The following is an 18,183-nucleotide window of genomic DNA, read 5'->3' as shown; positions in this document are numbered from 1 at the left end:
AAATTGTCACCATGCAGTGGCAGCTTTCAGGTTTTACCAGTGCAGAATTTGTGGGTGCCAGTACCTCCTGCAGTGCCCTCAAAAATCCAGAGTGTATGACCACTTGGCCCTCTTGCTCAGTGCCTGTTTGCGCTGGCTTGGCCTGTTGTGCACTGAACATGCCCCCTTAAACAGGTCAAGATTGGATACCCTCCCTCTTTTCCATTTTGAGCAGAGGAGATGGGCGGTGAAATGTTCTTTTCTCCATAGGTGGTGCGTGGTGGGATGTCTCTTACCATTTTGTGGCCTTGTTATCTTTTTCTGCTCTTTAGATTTAGCAGCCTTGTTGTGTTGTGCCACGTACACCCCTGCCCCAAGTTGCCACATCATTTCCTCAAAATTTGAAATGCATCCATTGGCTCGGAAAGGGTTGGCGGTCCATATTATTAACATAACGTATATGATTGCACTTTAAAAGCAAATGACTTACAAGTAACCCCTAGAGGCATCTGTTTAATACAAATACAAATTTGTTCCACAACAATTAGTAGTTTATATTAAGTTTCTTTCCCATCCCAAATACCTTTTTAATACACAAGTCACCCACAAAAGCATCTAAGCTCTTTTGCAAAAGAGAACTGGGTAAAACAAGTAACAAAACTTTTGGGTCTCAACAATAATACACAGTAAAATATTTGCATCGTAGATTGCATTGCAGTGCAAGTTTCAAAATTTGACTGCTAATTTTGGTGGTGGAGTTGTGTACTGATGTACACATTTTAGAACCAAACTATTGACTGCTTTCCAGCTGTGGCAATAGCACCAGTAGGCTGCTTAGTTATGCTTGTAAAGCTAATAGAACAATCCATAGGGGAACGCCCCTGATACAGAGTTGATGAAGACAATTAATTTGGCATTTAACACTACCTCATTGTTAACTTTTCATCATCTTTGTTTTCTAAGGGTAACTTTATTCCACCATGTAAACATTTTCTTTGATACAACTTCTGATATCTCTAATGGTCATCTATTAACTGGCACTAGAAAAGACAGATAACACTATAGTCTGTGTGTGACAACTGGCATCTCCATTTCATGAAAAAAAAGTGGTAACTATTCCTTCATAGCTGCTTCAGCCAGCTGCATTGGATTTCAAAAGCATCATCTTAAAAAGGAAAAGATCTTGCTTCTAAGCAATGGAACCAAGTCACTAGTATGTCTTGAAAACATGGTCTCCATACATGATCTCCTTTTGGTGATAAAAAAAACTATTTCTGCCCTATGCATTGTGATTTATAGTCATGCCCGTCTCCATGAATCCAATGCTTGATTACTATGCTGTTGGGCGAAATGATCAGTTGGCCTTCTTTTAATTTGCTAAATGCATGGGGACCTAAAGATGAAACATTGTTGATTTGGTTGCATTGAGACTTCAAAAATTAGCATTTTGAATTGACTTAGTGGAATTCAGTAAGCAATTTATATTGTGCCCTGTCCAGTATGGTGCGATGTGCTGCAGCTGCCTTATCTTTTAAAGTATTTATATCACAGTAGTCAGTTGTTTATACAAAGCAATGGTACATTATTATAAATGGCTATAGCTGGGCAGAAAATCACCAGGTCAGCTATCACTTCAGTTTATAGTTAGACTATATCTGGATGTGTGTGTGTCTTTTTCTTAGTGAAATGGATATGAACCACCCAGTTTGGAATTAAGTTTATTATGATCTTATTTTTGTTCAGTCCCTCCTATGACCTCTGTTCAAATACACAGTGTCTCACAAATAATTTGTGTGGCTCCTTCATCTGACAGTTTAAATGTTAAAATGCATTTCTTCATTTTAGCATTAAAGTATTCATCAATGGGTTATTTATGCAACTTCTACTCAAGATCCCCACTATCAACTCTTTTTGCTAAACTATTGTCTTACATAATCTCATTTTAATGTTTCCAAACTAGTGCCATGATTCCAATAAGAGAGGCCTTATTTCAACTACTGAAATCACTGGGAAAAGGCCCGTTAATTTTAAGGAGGCTATGTGCTTTTTGCAATGTCTCAGCTGATCCATCACATACCTCTGCTGAGTCTTTTCAGAATCTATGTCTTACTGTGTTTTATAAGTATGAAATGTGAAATGTAGTCCTTTTTAAAAATTACTTAATCCACTGCAGTTTGCCACCATAAGTTCCTCTCATTACTAGTAACACTGTTCTTGAATAACTCACATTACTTGGGCACAACTCACAATACATTCAACAAGCATAAGAGTGGTATAAGGACAGGTGCAGTGCCCTTTCTTTTTAGGACATCCAATCATTTAGTCTGTTGAGGTACATCATTCTGAAATGGGATGCCAAAGTTATTGGCTTCCCCCCGTGCAAGTCATCCCTGCTGGGTACAACATGATACTGATATATATCTTCTGCATTTTCTATTTAGTCACACTTCAGTCTTACATTACTATGCTAAAACCACAATAGTAACAACTGAACTACTGAACCATTAATGATTCAGCTTTACTCCTGTATAGAAGGTACCACATACTTTGTCGATTTAGTGGACATCAGAGAGATACTGGCATATGGGTAATGCTGCCTACTTTGACTCTTTCAATATTGTCCGAACAAGTTTCTAAATCTGTTCTATCCTGATCTCTTAAACAAAAGAATAGAATTTAATCTCCCACCCTTTGCATATTTTACACACTAATATGTAAGTACTAAAAACATGTTTTCAAGGTTTCCTGCTGCTCTGTCTGCAATATATCTCTGATTATAGAACACATTACCCTTTAGCAGGATTTTGGAGGTGGCAGGAATATTCTGTCAATTTTAGCTCTTATGAATAAGCAGCAGTCAAATTGCTGCACCAAATGAATATAAAAATGTGAAAGAAAATGATCATTTGTGCATACAAGGGATATTTTCAGCTACCTAGTTTACAAATACTCACATTTTAAACATACGTTTTCAATGGTAACTTTTGGAAAGGATTTCCTTCATATCGCCTTCAAACCATATATGCTGCAGGTCAGCCACCTCTTTGTAAAATTATCACATTATGAGGTTCGGATACTTTGTGCTATGGTGCATATCTCTTTGCATGACTTTAAGGGTAAATATGAATCGTTTTAAAAATTGCCTTGAAGAGAGTGTGTCCAAGATTACGATAATTAGCAAAAAAGACCATAGTAACAAATAGATGTAAGGGTTTTCTCCTTGTAAACAGAACACTGGTAGTAAATCTGCATATGCAGCTCTTTTCAGCCATCAACAGTGGTACTTGCCATGTTTGTTTGCCTGTTCGAAAGTCATCTCTGATGCGCTTCCTTCTTTGCATTTTCACTATGCTTAGCCACTTCACAATTACATTCCAGAGGTAACGTGTAACTTCTCTTGATCGATTTTTCCATTTGTTCTTCCTTCAGATTTACTTAGTGGTTTTGCTGTTTTAATGTGGCTGAACAGTAGGAAAGCACATTACTTTGTTCTTCAGTAAAGAAAGAGAAACGCAGCTTCCATCAAACCGGCATCACATCAGAAACAGTTTCTTCTCCTGATTGTTGAGAGTTTGTACCTGTCTGTGATACTGGCACCACTACAGAGTCTTTGATTTCAGTGTTCTGATTGGAGGAATAATTTTTCTCCTCTAGTTTTTTGGCAGTGTCTGGACAGTTTTGAACAAATATCACTCGATTGTAAGCCTTAAGCCTTCGCCACAATTGAATGTAGACTTTACATTGCACGTACATGAAGACAAGGCCTCCCGTGAACCCAATGGCCACCACAACCAATTTTGTCCAAAATGGCCACTCCAGCACACCTTTCAGAGTTAAAAAGGGGGTGAAAGAGGTAGAGTTAATATTACTGTTTCATTTCCCCGCAGAGTTGCTATTTGCTTCTAAATTGCGCTTAGTGAAACCTCCTGACACATGGAGGCTGCAAAGGCTCCCCCTACCAGCTCAGTTCCTAAGGCCTCCTCGTGTTGAGCAGTGAAGCTCTGAAATTTTCTTAATATTATGGTTTTAGATATAGGAGGGTGCCCAGTAATGAATTTGCTTGTACTGAACAGAAAGAATAATTATTTGCTCATGCATGCAAGCTAAACTTTCCTGACATTTATGTGAAAGGGTTCAATTCCATGAGATTAGATGGGGGAGAAGCTCTAGGCTGTCATAGCCTGCCTATGGAGTTCCCATAGGAATCTAGTTGGGTACTGTGAAATGGACTCTGAATTAAATGGGTCCTTTAGGCCTCTTTAAGTTTTAAACCGGATGTGGAAATCACTTATTTGGGGGTCACCCCCTGTCAGTTACCCACATTTGCAATTGACTTTTAGGTCCTTCAAGTCACTACTTTGGGCAGAGCATTTCTTTTTAACATTTATTTACAGAAAATCCTTTTACCCGGGAGATATTTCTTTTGAATGAGTTAAGATTTGCTAGAAGAGAAATTGTTTCCTGCAGGATATAACTTTTAAAATGCTCTTATGCCGCTGAGATTAAGAATCTTGCCTATTTGAATGCCAAGTGTATAATTTGCCACTGCATAATTTAAGCTTGCCGAGGGCAGTTTTACTGGGTGTATGAAAATGTTAAACGCATCAGTAAAATATCATTTTTGTTTCATTTATTTTTTGCCTAGCAGGATCTCTTAAGCTTGAAAAAGAAAAATAAGGCATGCATATATACATTTTTAAATGGAAAAATGCAACGTTGGAAATTGTATTTCAGAGCAATCTTGGGCACAGTGATACTCAATGTTTGTTTCATGTATACTCAGTTGCTTGTCTTTAGAATATCATGACACCCAGTGGCTATCCTAAAGACAAGTCACTTTATGAAGTAGCCAGGGCTGCTTTGTAAAGTCAGAACGTCTTCTGAGAACAGATCAATCATGTTAACCATGCCAGCATATGCTTTATTTTAGGAACATAGGAAGGGGCCTCAGACCATTTGTCCATCTTCCTAGGTGTGGTCTACACAGACCCTTTGGGGGTTCAGACTGGAGACATTCTCAGCCCTATGTAGAGATGCTGGTCATTGAGCCTGGGTCCACCTGCATGCAGTGCAACTCCATTTTGAATAATTGCTCTGTCAGCAGGGGTGGGGAGCAATGCAGAGCAATCAAACCCCCTTAGATGCTGGAATTCCCACCCTAAGCAGCGCCTGCAATTTCACTAGACATTGGCCACATGTTTTGAAACCTGTTGCCTGGGGCCTAAAGGGCTAGAAACCTACTTCTTTTATGTAAAAGCCAAAGTTCTCAGAACACTGGAACTAGGGAAGTTGGGTGAATGCTCCCATTTGAACCTGTTGCTTTTGGTTCTGTGCGCTCACTTGCCTTTACAGTCTCCATTTCTAAAATCATACTACCAAAGAACACAAAGAAAGAAAATGATAAATACACTCACCATTGTCATTGCCTTGCTTAATTTCCTCAGCGGTCCGATCTATTAGTACATACAGTGACCAAACTACGCAGGTAATAGCAATAATGTGAAATGTGACTGAGCAGACAATCTTCCTCCTCTCACTTGTTGTCATCTGTAGTTTTTCCCACTGCAAATGGCAAACAGAAATGGTTGGGTTTGCAGGAGTTCTTATGTTACTAAACTATCCCTGCCCCGCTAAAATTAGCAATGGGGATGACTTAATTTTGGGATCTCCTACTTGTTCTCTAAAATACAGGCATTCAGGGCTTCCTTAATTTAAGGGAAATAGCAAAATTAATAAACTAAACTCAATTTTGGAGAAAACCCATGATGTATTTTATTCAGGCTTATCAAGGAAGGCACCCTTTCATTAGTTTTGTGAAGTGCTGAGCAACTGTTTAAAAGTTTCCCTGTCCCATTAAGGACTACAGTAGCAACTACCAGCAAAATAATATTCTGTATGTGCAGTTTGATTTTGAAGAGAGAATTCTGTCACTACAGGCACTCTTGAAAGGGGAAAGTCTGTCTCCTTTTAAATTGGTACAGTTTTTATTGGGACAGAACCAGGCACATACTGGGCAACTCTGAAGTCTGTTGCATGTATTTAAAATGTCTTCTGGCAGGTATAGAGGCCTAATATACACAAGGAAACTAAATGGCCTCTAAGGAATTCCAGTGGAGCTCAGGTGAATTCAGACATTATGCTAATCACATGGTTGGTTCCTTCTCTGCTTTCAACAAGAAGTAAATAGCAACTGAAGGTGTAGGGTCTTATCCGGATCATGCCCATGGTTTGCTCCCATCCATGGTCTTAACCTGGATTGCCTTCCTCCCACAGCTGCTATTTAGTAACAAAATAAGAAAGCATACGAGGGCCAATAATGCAATCAATGCCACATCTATTTTGTCCCTTAGCTATCATAAGGAATGTTGAATTAACCCAATAGTGGGCCTGAAAACTTAAGCAAAAAGCATTTTTCTTCTCTAGATCAAATGTGGATTTTTATCCTCATGCAAATCATGTTTTCCTCTTTCATAAGTAGATTAAAATGCTGAGCTGTTGAGACTTTTCAACTTTTGAATATTACTTTTGCATCTCGTTAAAATATCTCAAGTGGTGGAGAAATGCAGTGCAACACTGCCACCTTCCTGCTACTTGTAGTACTACATGGCTGAAGTACATGTTTGAAGCAACAATTTAATGTGTGCGCTGCATTTCTTCCAAAATGACTCCAAATAGTTGATAAGGCCAGAAGGGAAATAAAAAAGCAAACTTGGAGAAAGATGAAGAAATAAGGTGAGTTTTGCATGCCAACGAAATTGCTTCCAGCTTCAAACAGAAGTTGCACACATTGTCATAAGCTGCTCATCTTAACATTGCTTTTTGCAGTATACAGTATTGTGACGTTTCCAGTGCAGTATTGCCACACTAAGTCAGAAATATTTCTCTTTCTCTTATTTGTAACAAGTTACATCCTGCCTGTCTTTTGATACTATTTTAAAGAACACCATCATCGAACAATGATGTGTGCCCCTGCCCCCATGGCAAAAGAAAGGAAACTATGGCTGTTTAAGACAGAAGTGATTACGAGATTTGACACACAAGCAGAAAACAAGAGGCAGTAAGCAGAACCATCTGCCCGAGATGTGACAGTAAGGTGTTAGAGGTACTGTTAGATTAGAACTCTAGTATCAATTAGCCACCATGGGAACATCTTTCGGCTGAAGAAGAGCAAAGGATGGGGATATACTTTATCGACCCCAACAGGATACCAAGTCAATTATGCACATAAACACAATACATTTTTTTGGGAGTGGGCACAGCAGACTGCTTTCTTTAAAAGATGTGCAAGCGAAAGCGATCAAAAATCATAAGAATGACTTACACTTTCTTCATGCTACTAATAAGTTCAAACTTGGAAAGAAAAATTAACTTAATGATGCTTTTGTTTGGCTTGCCTCCTGCTTTTTCATATTTCTTGAATGTTACATTTTAAAAAAAAAAACACCAAGGGACGAGCAGAAGTGGACATAGTGCTTTTTTAAAAAAAATGTTTAGGGGTACTCTCATTTTGACTCAAGAAAAATCACTATTTTATAGTTCAAAATGGGGAAAAATACAGTAAATTGACAAAAGTACGAAGATTCACAAAATGTTCAGGGGCATGTATTCCCCTGCGTCCCCCCAGAAAAAAAGCATTGGACATAGTAATGCATGCCTGTCCATCCCCCCATTTAGGGTATTTCTTTTACAATTTCATAGATAGCATGCTACCTAATCGTTGGGCAACTTACCGTATATCCTGCCTTTCCAGGTGTCTATTAATAGTGTGTAAAGGAATGCAACCATTGAACAACTCAAAAATTTAACAGACAGATTAAAACACCAAATAACTACCTTGTTGGTCAGAAAGGCTCATGATCACAGTCTGCTGTATTCGACTTCCTCATTCAAACCAAGTGCATACTAAAGCTTTGTGGGCAAAACATTGCAATAAAGGAAAATGAGACTGGGACAGATGAAGGAAAAAGAGAGAGCGTGAGACAGCATAGCTCTTGGGGAAGGGAAAATAGCTAAAGAGCCATGGGTGCAATGGAAGGAGCAATAGCATTGATAAAAGTACTAGAAAGAGGCAAATGGGGTAGAAGCTGGAAGCAGAAAATGCATATGCCTTCCCATAGTTATTTGACTGGCCACTTCAAAGACAGCTTACTGAACTAGGTAGACAATTGGCCTGGTCCAGTTTGCTCTTCTTATGTTCCTAAAGAAAGAGCTAAAAAGCCACATCAACAGGGAACAAGCCAGAAAGAGAAGGAAGAATAGAGTAGGAACTTATTATACCAGGTCAAGACTTTGTCTATCTAGCCCAGGATTGTCTACTACTAGATTATTTTGACAATTTGTAATTTCAGGTGTATCTAAAGGGGTATACTAAAAAACTCAGTACACTCAAGCTAGAAATTAGTTACAACTATAAAATTACAATTCAATTAAAATGCCTGCTGCAATAAAAAAAAAGGTCTTCAGTAGGCCCCAGAAGTTCCACAGGGAGAGGGCTGTCTGACCTCACCTTAAAGAGATTTCAGCCAGAGCTATACCTGGACATGCCAAGGACTGAACCTGGTACCTTTTGCATGCAAAGCAGATGCTCAGCCACTGAACTATGACCCTGGTCCATGATGTCAGATTATTGTATTTTCTGTTGCAGAGTCAAAATGAGAATAAAAACATGGATTTTTAAAAAGTAGGTTTGCAAACTTAGAAATGTGTCCCACTTTGCTGAATTAATTGCTCCTAGTTATATCGCAATGTAGTAATCCAGACATTCCAAACTTCAATAGTGTTACATGGAAATGTTAGGACTAGAAGTGCAGCCTGTTAGACACTAGAGGGTAGCAAAGGACTGTACAAAAGATGTTCCATATTTATTCTCAATGATTTAAGTACAACCATGCATGTCTAGATTAATGTTAAAATATATTTCTTAGAATACTGTATCTAGGCCTCCCCCCTTTTTTGGACAAACTACATAGGATTACAAAAACAGAGTAACTGAAAAACAATCTAATCAAAAATAGCATCTAAGAACTTCAATAGTATTTAAAGATAGCCACTAAATAAAACTGCCTAAAAATGGAAATTAAACGATACCACTGAAAGAAAACCTTCAATTTCAAAAACAACGTATATTTATAGACTGGTTGTTCCATCTGCCAATTTTATATTGTTTTCATTTTCAATTATCAGCTCTGTCATTAGACTAAAAGCAAAAAGGGAATTATATTGAACACCATATAGTTTTGACACTGCATTTCATTTTGGCTTGAGCCTTCTATAAAACATGAATCCAAACAGCTGCACCATCATTAAACAGAGTACATTTCCTATTATTTAGGCTTGATTTCCATAGCTGAAATTTAAAATTCCCATACTTTCAAACAGCTGGCGTTCTTGTTCAATCATACATGTGCCCGTGATCAGATGGGGAAATGTTTGTGCAAAGCAGGTCATGCTCTGATTCTTGTGATCACACCAGCTGGGGAAAGTGAGGTACAGCCGAGAAAATGGCTGATGGATTTCTCAGTCTGCAATTTAATTTATGCCGTTTCCTGCCACAAGTGTGGAACAGCACTTTTGAAATGAAGTGGAACCAGATCATGTGAAACAGCCCTAAAGATTCTGCCTCATTAGTTCTCTTCTGTACTATTTGTTGACACATTTCCACAGAATCGGGGCTTTGCTTTTCTCCCACACTGCTTTAAATACAGGATGCTATCCCAGAGACACTGCTTTTGCTTCAAGAGGCTCAGCATCTCTAAACTTAACTAAGAACATCAGGAGAGCAACAGTGCAGTAGATTCCTCTAGTAAGTGATGAAAAACATTTTTAGTTTGCCTTGGGCAGTCAAGCTCACAGTGGTGGTCTGCATAAAATACATTCTTATATTTAGCTGCTGCAAAAGCTACTACAGTGTAGCAGCTAGGAGAGTTTTATTTATTTTCATTTATTGAGTTTATATACCACCCCTTCTTCTGAAAATCACAGGGCAGTTTACATCTTTAAAACACAAAATAAAAATACATGAAGTCTCCAAATCACTTGACTATACACCTGTTGCTGTTCTTTATTTATATAGTGCTCTCTTACCCAAAGGCTCCCAAAGCGGTCAACAAAATATTAAATAAATATAATAACCAAATAAATACAACATAAAACAGCAAAATCACTAAATGACCACCAGTGCACCTAGGAGCAAGCCCAAGCATAAACAATCACCCAAGGGAAACTGCCCATAGCCTCATCACATCCCCCCTCCCAGCCAGGAATAATCTGGGTATCCTTAGACAAGTCACTGACTCAGAGCCTTAGTTGGCAGCATGGTTATAATAGCCTCCTTTTACAGGGTTGCTAAGGTTTGTGGAGAATGCTTTTAAAGCCCTTTGGGCACTTGGAAAAGTATAAATGCTAGGCATTGTTATCTTATTCGTGCATATTAAGCTTGCCAGACACTTGGTGGTGAGGCCTCTCGAGTGTTAGTTCTGCAGAAGATGCACTCCTTTAGAACAGGTTCTTTCACCCCAAGTCACTGCAAAGTGACTGTCCAAAGCAGCATTTTGCAATAAACTAGCCCCACTCAAACATCCAGGGCATGCAGTGATAATTCAGTGAATCGGGAGAACTCGCTCAGCCTGCCTTTATTGTCATGCCTGTGCTGGCTCCTCCCCAACGCTATCCACATGTTTAAGAGCATGGCTGCATGGGCCAGGCTGCCACGACATGTAAGCTCTCCCCATGAGTTAGAAACTTGAGCGCTCAGGGTTCCAGCTCACAGGGACAGCCTACTCATATCATACAGAGTCAGTAGTCTTTATACTGCGTCAGACCACTCACATTGTCTATTTTGACTGGCAGGCTCTCCAAGAATTTTGCAGTCTTGCCACCTGAGATCCTTTTAAGTGGACATATCAGGGCTTAAACCTGTGGCTTACGGCCTGCAAAGCATTCACTCTATTAGACAGCTGTTTAAAACAATCATGTTTAGATTCATCAAGCAAGCTTCCCCAGAACCACAGAGGCATCCTCTTCCCTTTCAAAATACGTTCTGAATTTGTGCAACAGCTCCCAGAAAAGCAGTTCAGCATAGGAATTTCTTCATCAATGTTGTATAGCAAGCCTCCTGCCTCACTCACATGATCTCCATCAAGGCCTCCCATAACCTCCAGCTAAATGAAAAGGTTTGGCTCACAGTAATTTACGTACTCCTATAATTTTGCATCTAATTACAAGCTTCCAAACCATATGCTATTTACATAGACAATTTTGTCATTTAGAGATGCAATCAGTCTGTGAGGGAGAGAGAGGGAGAGAGAGAATATAATTAAAAGTGCAAATGTAGAGACATTTCATAACTGTAGTACCCTAGAACTGCTTGCAACAGGGGAAAACATACCTTTGTAGTGAGCTTCAAAAAGAATGAAGATGATAAAGAAGGCTCCTCAGAGCACAAGAAATTCAGTAATCTGCTAGCAAAGGAGAAATGACAGCTCCAAGTCCAGCTCAGTTATTGTCCTGAATGCTAGTGCCATTGAAGCAACTCAGAGAACTGAGTGGTTCAAAGGGGACATTCTAGGAATGTAGTGCATGATCACATAGCAAAAGGGCAAAAGATCACAGTGAGGAATGGCATCTGCATTTTGTCACATTGCCAGGCTTCTTGTTAGGGAAATTTTAAGTCTGAGAAAATGTGTTAACAAACAGTAAAAGGTAAAGGACCCCTGGATGGTTAAGTCCAGTCAAAGGTGACTATGGGGTGCTGCGCTCATCTCGCTTGTCAAGCTGAGGGAGCTAGTGTTTGTCCACAGAAAGCTTTCTGCATCATGTGGCCAGCATGACTAAATTGCTTCTGGCACAACAGGACACTGTGACAAGTGCCAGAGCGCATGGAAACGCCATTTACTTTCCTGCCATAGCGGTACCAATTTATCTACTTGCACTGGTATGCTTTTGAACTGCTAGGTTGGCAAAAGCTGGGACAGAGCAACAGGAGCTTACCCCACCGCCTGAATTTGAGCCGCCAACCTTCTGATCAGCAAGTCCCAGAGGCTCAGTGGTTTAGACACAGCGCCACCCAAGTCCCTGGACAAATAGCACAGAAGTCTGTTATAGGCTGTGGCCTGGTTCATGCATCGTGCTAAAACAAGCCTCAGGTTAGCATGAACACGTGAGCTTCGGGATGAGTGCACAGCAGCTTTGCTCCTCCCTGCCACCCCCCTTTATATAATTTTTAAAAACTGAAACTTTTCAAAATATAATAAAAAAAATCAAACTAATCTAAATGAAAAGAAGGAACAGAGAGAGGGGGGAAGGAAGTTTACAACAAAAAACAGAGAGCCCTCTGTCAGAGGTAGATCTTAACCCTTGTCCCACACAAATCGGGGTGGACCATCCCAGCTCTCACCTGGGAACTTCCCTTTCTTCTCCCAGCCCCCCCCCCGCCAAATATCTTCCATTCCCTGCCTCTCATGCAGGGTCCTTCATCAGATATCCATCACCTTCCTGTCAGTATCCTCATTAACCCTGAATAGAGGACATTAAAACAAACAAGTTCATGTTGAGCAAAGCAGCTACAAGCTCCTCTCTGGGAGCCTGGTGTTCACACCAAGCTAAAATTTGGCTGTGTGCATGAGGCCTGTGAAATTCACCAATGACTTGTTAGCAGTCTTGTAACAGTGCCGATTTCCCGCTGTAGAGATGTGCTGGATTTGTTCTTCCCAACATGTGATCATTGGCAATTGCCTCTCACAGCCCTATAACTGAAGACACAAAAATCGAAAGTGTTCCGACTTACTGATCACATTTTCTACATATATGGAAATGGATATAATTAACTTCCAATCTATATACCTGCCAACATTTCACAGATGCACAGTTGTGGTTCTTTGTTAACTCCAACTTTCTTAATCATTGTGTTATACATTTTCCCCACTGTTTAAAAATGGAAGGAGAAGGCCACTATATTTCTAATTAGATTTCCTCGGGTGCAATTAAATACACTCATGGTAGCAGGAAAAACACAGAACCTTTTCAGAGAGTGACATGCAGCCTCTTTCTCCATGAATTCAGAATGCAAGCCAAAACTATATCAGGTAAATTATGAGAAGCAAGGCTTTCATTACATTTTTCTACTGCTGTTAAAGCTGTTGAAACATCAGGTGTGACCTACATTCTGTAGGTGCATGCCATTCCCTTCCATGATTTGTAAACCTCTTTCTTGGTGGCAAACAGATCACCTCTACTTGTGTAGGTTCTGAAAGAGGCATGCTATCCCACACACGGTGGGGCCGACTGCAGACAGAGAGCCTTTATGGCAGATCACAGTGTGAACCAGCCTGCACCTAAAACTGAGATCTGTGACCTATTTTTTTGTTCAAATGTTTGCCATGGAAAGCCTGCACTGCAAAAACTAGTGCGCATGATCATTTATATACAAATTGGCAATAGCTGTCTGTTTATTGCTAAAAAAATTAAAAAGGCTGTATCAGGAGGACTTGTTTCCTCAAGGCATCACAACCAGATTTAAATGCTGTAGAATTAGTTTAACTTTAAAAGCCTTAATATACACACCTTCCCCTGAGACTCTAGCTGTTCTCCATAACAACATGATAGCCAATAAAGAAAAGGGAAATATTGTGCATAACGGTTAAGTATTTGACCTTATGTATTACCAGGAAAGACAGTGATTTAAGGTGGGCCATGTCTGAGGCACAGTTTACTAGTGGAAAGAAAACACTGAAGCTGGTTGCCTTGACAACGTGCCGCAGAGGTGCTGAAAATTAAAGGAAACATAGGCCTCTCTGTCATGGGAAAGGCTTGCAAAGCATCCACCAAATTAGGTTAAAAGAAAACTAATCCTACAGCAAATCAGTGTTACCTGTCCTAAGCAATATCAGCCATCACTTTTTATCATGATCCTTGTTATAAAACTGATGGGAAATCAGAGTGATTTATATAAGCCAACGGTAATAGGAAGAGCCACAACAACAACAATACGTTATGGTGTTGAGAGCTCAAAAGTTTCTGATTTCTCCCAGGAAATTGTGCAGGTCACTAGAGGTTCTTTGTGGAACCTACAGTGCTGAGGGAAAAGGAGAGAATTCAAAGAGGGACTAGTTTAATTTCTCAGCAGCATCTCCCATAGCTTTCCCTGCAGGGAATATTGCTTTCAAGAGCCAATACTGCACGGCATGGTTTTAAATAATGAGAGTAAATAAGAAAGATCAAAGTGAAGCTATGTTTTAAAACAAGACATCAATATCATTCAACAGCCTAGTTACTTTGTAGCTCACAGTACCCAAAGCCTAATTTTCTCTGTAAACACTGGATTCTGAAACAGACTCACCAATATATCCGTGCATTCCTGTTTTATTTGCTACTTAAATATATTACTGACTTCAGGGCATTAATTGAATCCCGTTTCAAACAAAGCATGCTATCAAGCTATTTGAACCAAGGAGCCAGATATTTCAAATATCTTTGGCAGAATCCTTTGATTGAAAGTATGTTGTTGTTATTGTTGTATGCCTTTCGGCAGGAAAAAAAAATAAAAGCCCCATTGATTTCAGCAGGACTTACTGCTATGTAATGGACTGCAGCTCCGGAATGAAAAGTAACTCTTGGCATAACACTACATACCTGTATAGATAATATAATGTTCCTAATTGGTTAACTGTGGTTAAACAAAAAGAATTATGGACTCCCTCCTCACCACCATCGTTCTTCCAGAAAACCAGTTCCTCCACCGTACCCATGTGTGACTAACTGCTTCCAATGCAGTCACATAGGTGGAACTAACTAGAGTTTCTATTTGGCTTCAGATCTGAAATAGCTTTCATTGGTTTTAGATAAGCTAAAGGGGAAACATTTGCCTAGTTTTAACCATGATTAATGTTGTCAATATGATTAAGCATGATTAGGCCCAGCTGGAGGAATTCCCCAAAGCTGAATTGGTTAAGATGTTACATCTGCCCAGGCAGTAAGCTAGTATCGTCAGGGCTGGCCCTCTCATCAGCTAAGTTGAGCCTCTTGTCTTGAGATGATGGCAAATTGATGCCCCCAATGCATTCACCACTGCCTCCTCCTGCCTGCAGGGCTACCAAGCACCAAGGCTTGCTTTCTCATGCTGCCTTCCAGGCTGTCTGGCCCCTGGTCGGTTGTCAAGTGGCTGATGACAGCTGCCTAGGACTTCAGGAATGCCAACACCAGTTTGCCACTGCAACAAATTGGTGGTGGACCTCCTAATGTGCTCTCTGGGTTACAACCTTTGCATTGACCTATTGTGGGCAAAGCTGCCCAGAGAGTGCCTGTTTAAAGTTTACTACTACTACTACTGTGAAACTTTAAACAGTATTTGCTGTTGCAGCCTGCCAACAAAGATTCTGAGATCACCTTACCCACAATGCCATGCTTTGGGAACAGACTCTTCTGTAGAGAGAAATATTGTGGGATGAGATGGCCCTGGATAGAAGGAAAAACAACTCAAAGATCCAAGAGTTCAAAGAGATGAAGCACCTTCTTTAGGAGGAAAGCTAATGTGCTTGGGCCGTTTTACTCTAGAAAAATATGATTGGGGAGGGGGCATTCTCAAGATTTATAAAATTATGAATGGTATGGGAAAATGGATAGGGAGGACTTTTTCCCCACCAACATTCTCAGTAGCCTGCCTGCCTCTAAGGTTTGGAAGGAATGTGGAGTTCTATGCATGTGCCAATGTATGTGCCTTGAATTTTACCCCACATGGCAGAAAGGTTGTGCTGGATAATCTCCAGCTGGCACAAGGCATAACTATGCTGGTAAAGTCCTTTGCTTCACCTTCCCAAACAGGGTTTAGGAGCAATCCTGTATGACCCAGTGGGTATAACTGAAAAGTGGGATTTCTAATTAATGTCTGACCCTAAAATATAAGCTAAAACATTGGGTGTAACTGTTAACTGGGAGAAAAATGCTTGCTCGTGTAAGTCAGCTTTAAAAGCTATTGCGGATTTGGGGTTGTTTTTTGTCTATGAGTCAGTTGCCTGTGAAGTCAGGACGTCTGATACTGTTGCATTGCACTGCCCCCCAGAAATGAACCAGAAAGCCCTTGCAGACAGGGATCTCTGCGTGTACACAGCCATTCCTAAATTTCAAAATCTATGGGTCATCATAGAAAGGAAAGAAATATGCTCGTATTCACCCCTCCCAAAAGACTATGAAAAACGGGAACAATGTGTTTCAAAAGAAATATAAACCTCAGAGACCAAATGTCTATAAATAAATAAAACCAAAGCATTAAATAGGCAAAGTCATTTGAAAAGTAGTCATAGCAAAAAGCTTTGGGGAAATCTCTGTTTGGAGATACATTACTGTGTTTATGTACATTTTAATTCTGTCATCCATTCCATATGGATCACAGTAGCATGTTGATTGCCTTTATATTTTTATCATGTTTCATGCTTCAGATACCAGATTAAATATACATCCGGTTCTCAGTTCTTTTTTAAAAGGGGGAAATAGTTTCTCTCAGGAGTGCAGAGATATCCCGTGATGCAAGGAGGTCAACAAAAAACAACACTAAAACAAATGAATTGTATAATTTAGAATCTCTGCACTGCATTGCAAATCTACTTTCTAGTTTTCAAATAAAGAATGGAAAAACAAATTAAACTTCTTTAATAATGGTAATAAACATGGGAGAGGGGAAGATGATAATATACAGCAAGCACGTTTTCCTCTATAACCTTGCTCTTCCAATGCTGTCATGAGTGCTTGCTCAAAAGTACCCCTCTGCTTTTTGAAATGTGATTGGTAGGGACATGGAACAAAGGCTTTCCAGCTGCATTGTCCATGCTGTGTGACTCCCTATCCAAGATGGGCCAACTGGCCTTCTCTTTACCGGTGTTTGGTGTATTGTTATGAACTTTTGTTTTGCTGTGTCTTTGGATTGATTTGATTTCATGGAATTGTAGAGTTGGAAGGGACCCTGAGGATTATCTAGTCCAATCCCCCTGCAATGCAGGAATACGCAGCTGTCCCATATGGGGATCGAACTTGCAACCTTGGCATTATCAGCACCATGTTCTAACCAACTGAGCTATACTGCAAGGGTGACAACCAGCCTTTTGGCCACACACCATATTGAATGAAACGTAAATTTCACATTTGATCAAAACTGTACACTAAATGGAAATTTAAAGTTAGCATTTGATGAGTACATCTGATCAACATATATGAATTTGAAAGCTTAATGCTTCATAGAATTGCAGAACTACAAAGTTGGAAGGTACCACGGAGGCCCATCTAGACCAACCCACCGCAGTGCAGGAATCCTGCCCACAGCTGTCCCTGGGTGGGCTCAAACCAATGACCTTCTGGTTAACAGCCAGATGTGCTGACCCATTGCTGTTCATCCAAGGCCTCCTATCATATTTATCTATGAAAAGATTTATGTCTTTCAACCCCACTGAACCCTAAGGTATGCACAAAACATCGAGTTTGAAAACAATGAAACAAATAAATATAAAATCTATTAAATAATAGAACAGAAACGCAGACTCCGAAAATCACAGAGCAGCATGGGGAAAATACAGCAAGACAATGCTGGTTCACTACAGCTGCTTTTAAGACTTATCTAGACCCAGCTCCCTTTCATAGTTATTAAGGACAGATTTACCTGATGTCTTCAGCTTTGTTGAAATTAAATGAGATAGGCATGTATTGTTGGTTTGAAACATAAAAGCTCAGAATTTACATTTTCCCCCCATCCATCAATCATGCTAAAATAAGTTCCTTTTAATGGCAAGCCTGTATGTGTTGTAACTAGAAAAGCAGACGGTATGATAATAATCTGAGCTTAGATTCAATATAATTAACAGTTATAAGAGAGCAGCACTGGGAATGTTACAAGGATGTTATAATAAAGCCAATCACAGCAGAAACAAACTTCAGTAATCTGGGCACAAGAAATAGGATATGCAGCATTTCAGCTTTCATTTTCTGCTGCACACCTAGAATGTTTCTGTACAGTACCAGACACTGAACTTTCATGCAGAATTGATCTTTTTGGAAAGATATAGCTTTTTCCACTTTAAAACAGGAAATATTTTTAGGCCCCAAGGCTGAAAAATAAAATGATCCAACCTGTAACACCAGGGAAATGTGATCCTGGCAAAGTGCTTTTGAAATTAATAAAATTAATTTTAAAAGTGTGTTTTTGGACGGTTGTCCCAATGACCC

The 18,183-nt window shown here is 39.7% G+C and overlaps 1 protein-coding gene across 7 annotated transcripts in view; it reads right to left on the bottom strand.

Annotated features, from left to right (window-relative positions):
* Positions 1-1,442: 1,442 nt before the first annotated feature.
* MARCHF1 (membrane associated ring-CH-type finger 1) overlaps positions 1,443-18,183 on the bottom strand; it is a 117,832-nt gene continuing 101,091 nt past the window's right edge. For all 7 annotated transcript variants that reach the window (XM_053402935.1, XM_053402932.1, XM_053402931.1 and 4 more), the window contains 2 exons: positions 5,394-5,541; positions 1,443-3,803 (listed from right to left, as the gene is read on the bottom strand). In XM_053402935.1, coding sequence (XP_053258910.1) covers positions 3,502-3,803; positions 5,394-5,541 — 450 coding nt within the window. In that variant the 3' untranslated portion in view covers positions 1,443-3,501. The remainder of the gene's footprint in view (positions 3,804-5,393; positions 5,542-18,183) is intronic.

This window comes from Podarcis raffonei, chromosome 9, assembly GCF_027172205.1.
Source record: "Podarcis raffonei isolate rPodRaf1 chromosome 9, rPodRaf1.pri, whole genome shotgun sequence".
Classification (NCBI taxonomy): domain Eukaryota; kingdom Metazoa; phylum Chordata; class Lepidosauria; order Squamata; family Lacertidae; genus Podarcis; species Podarcis raffonei.
Note: the sequence above shows the minus strand (reverse complement) of the source record. Positions and strands in the feature narration are given on the sequence as shown.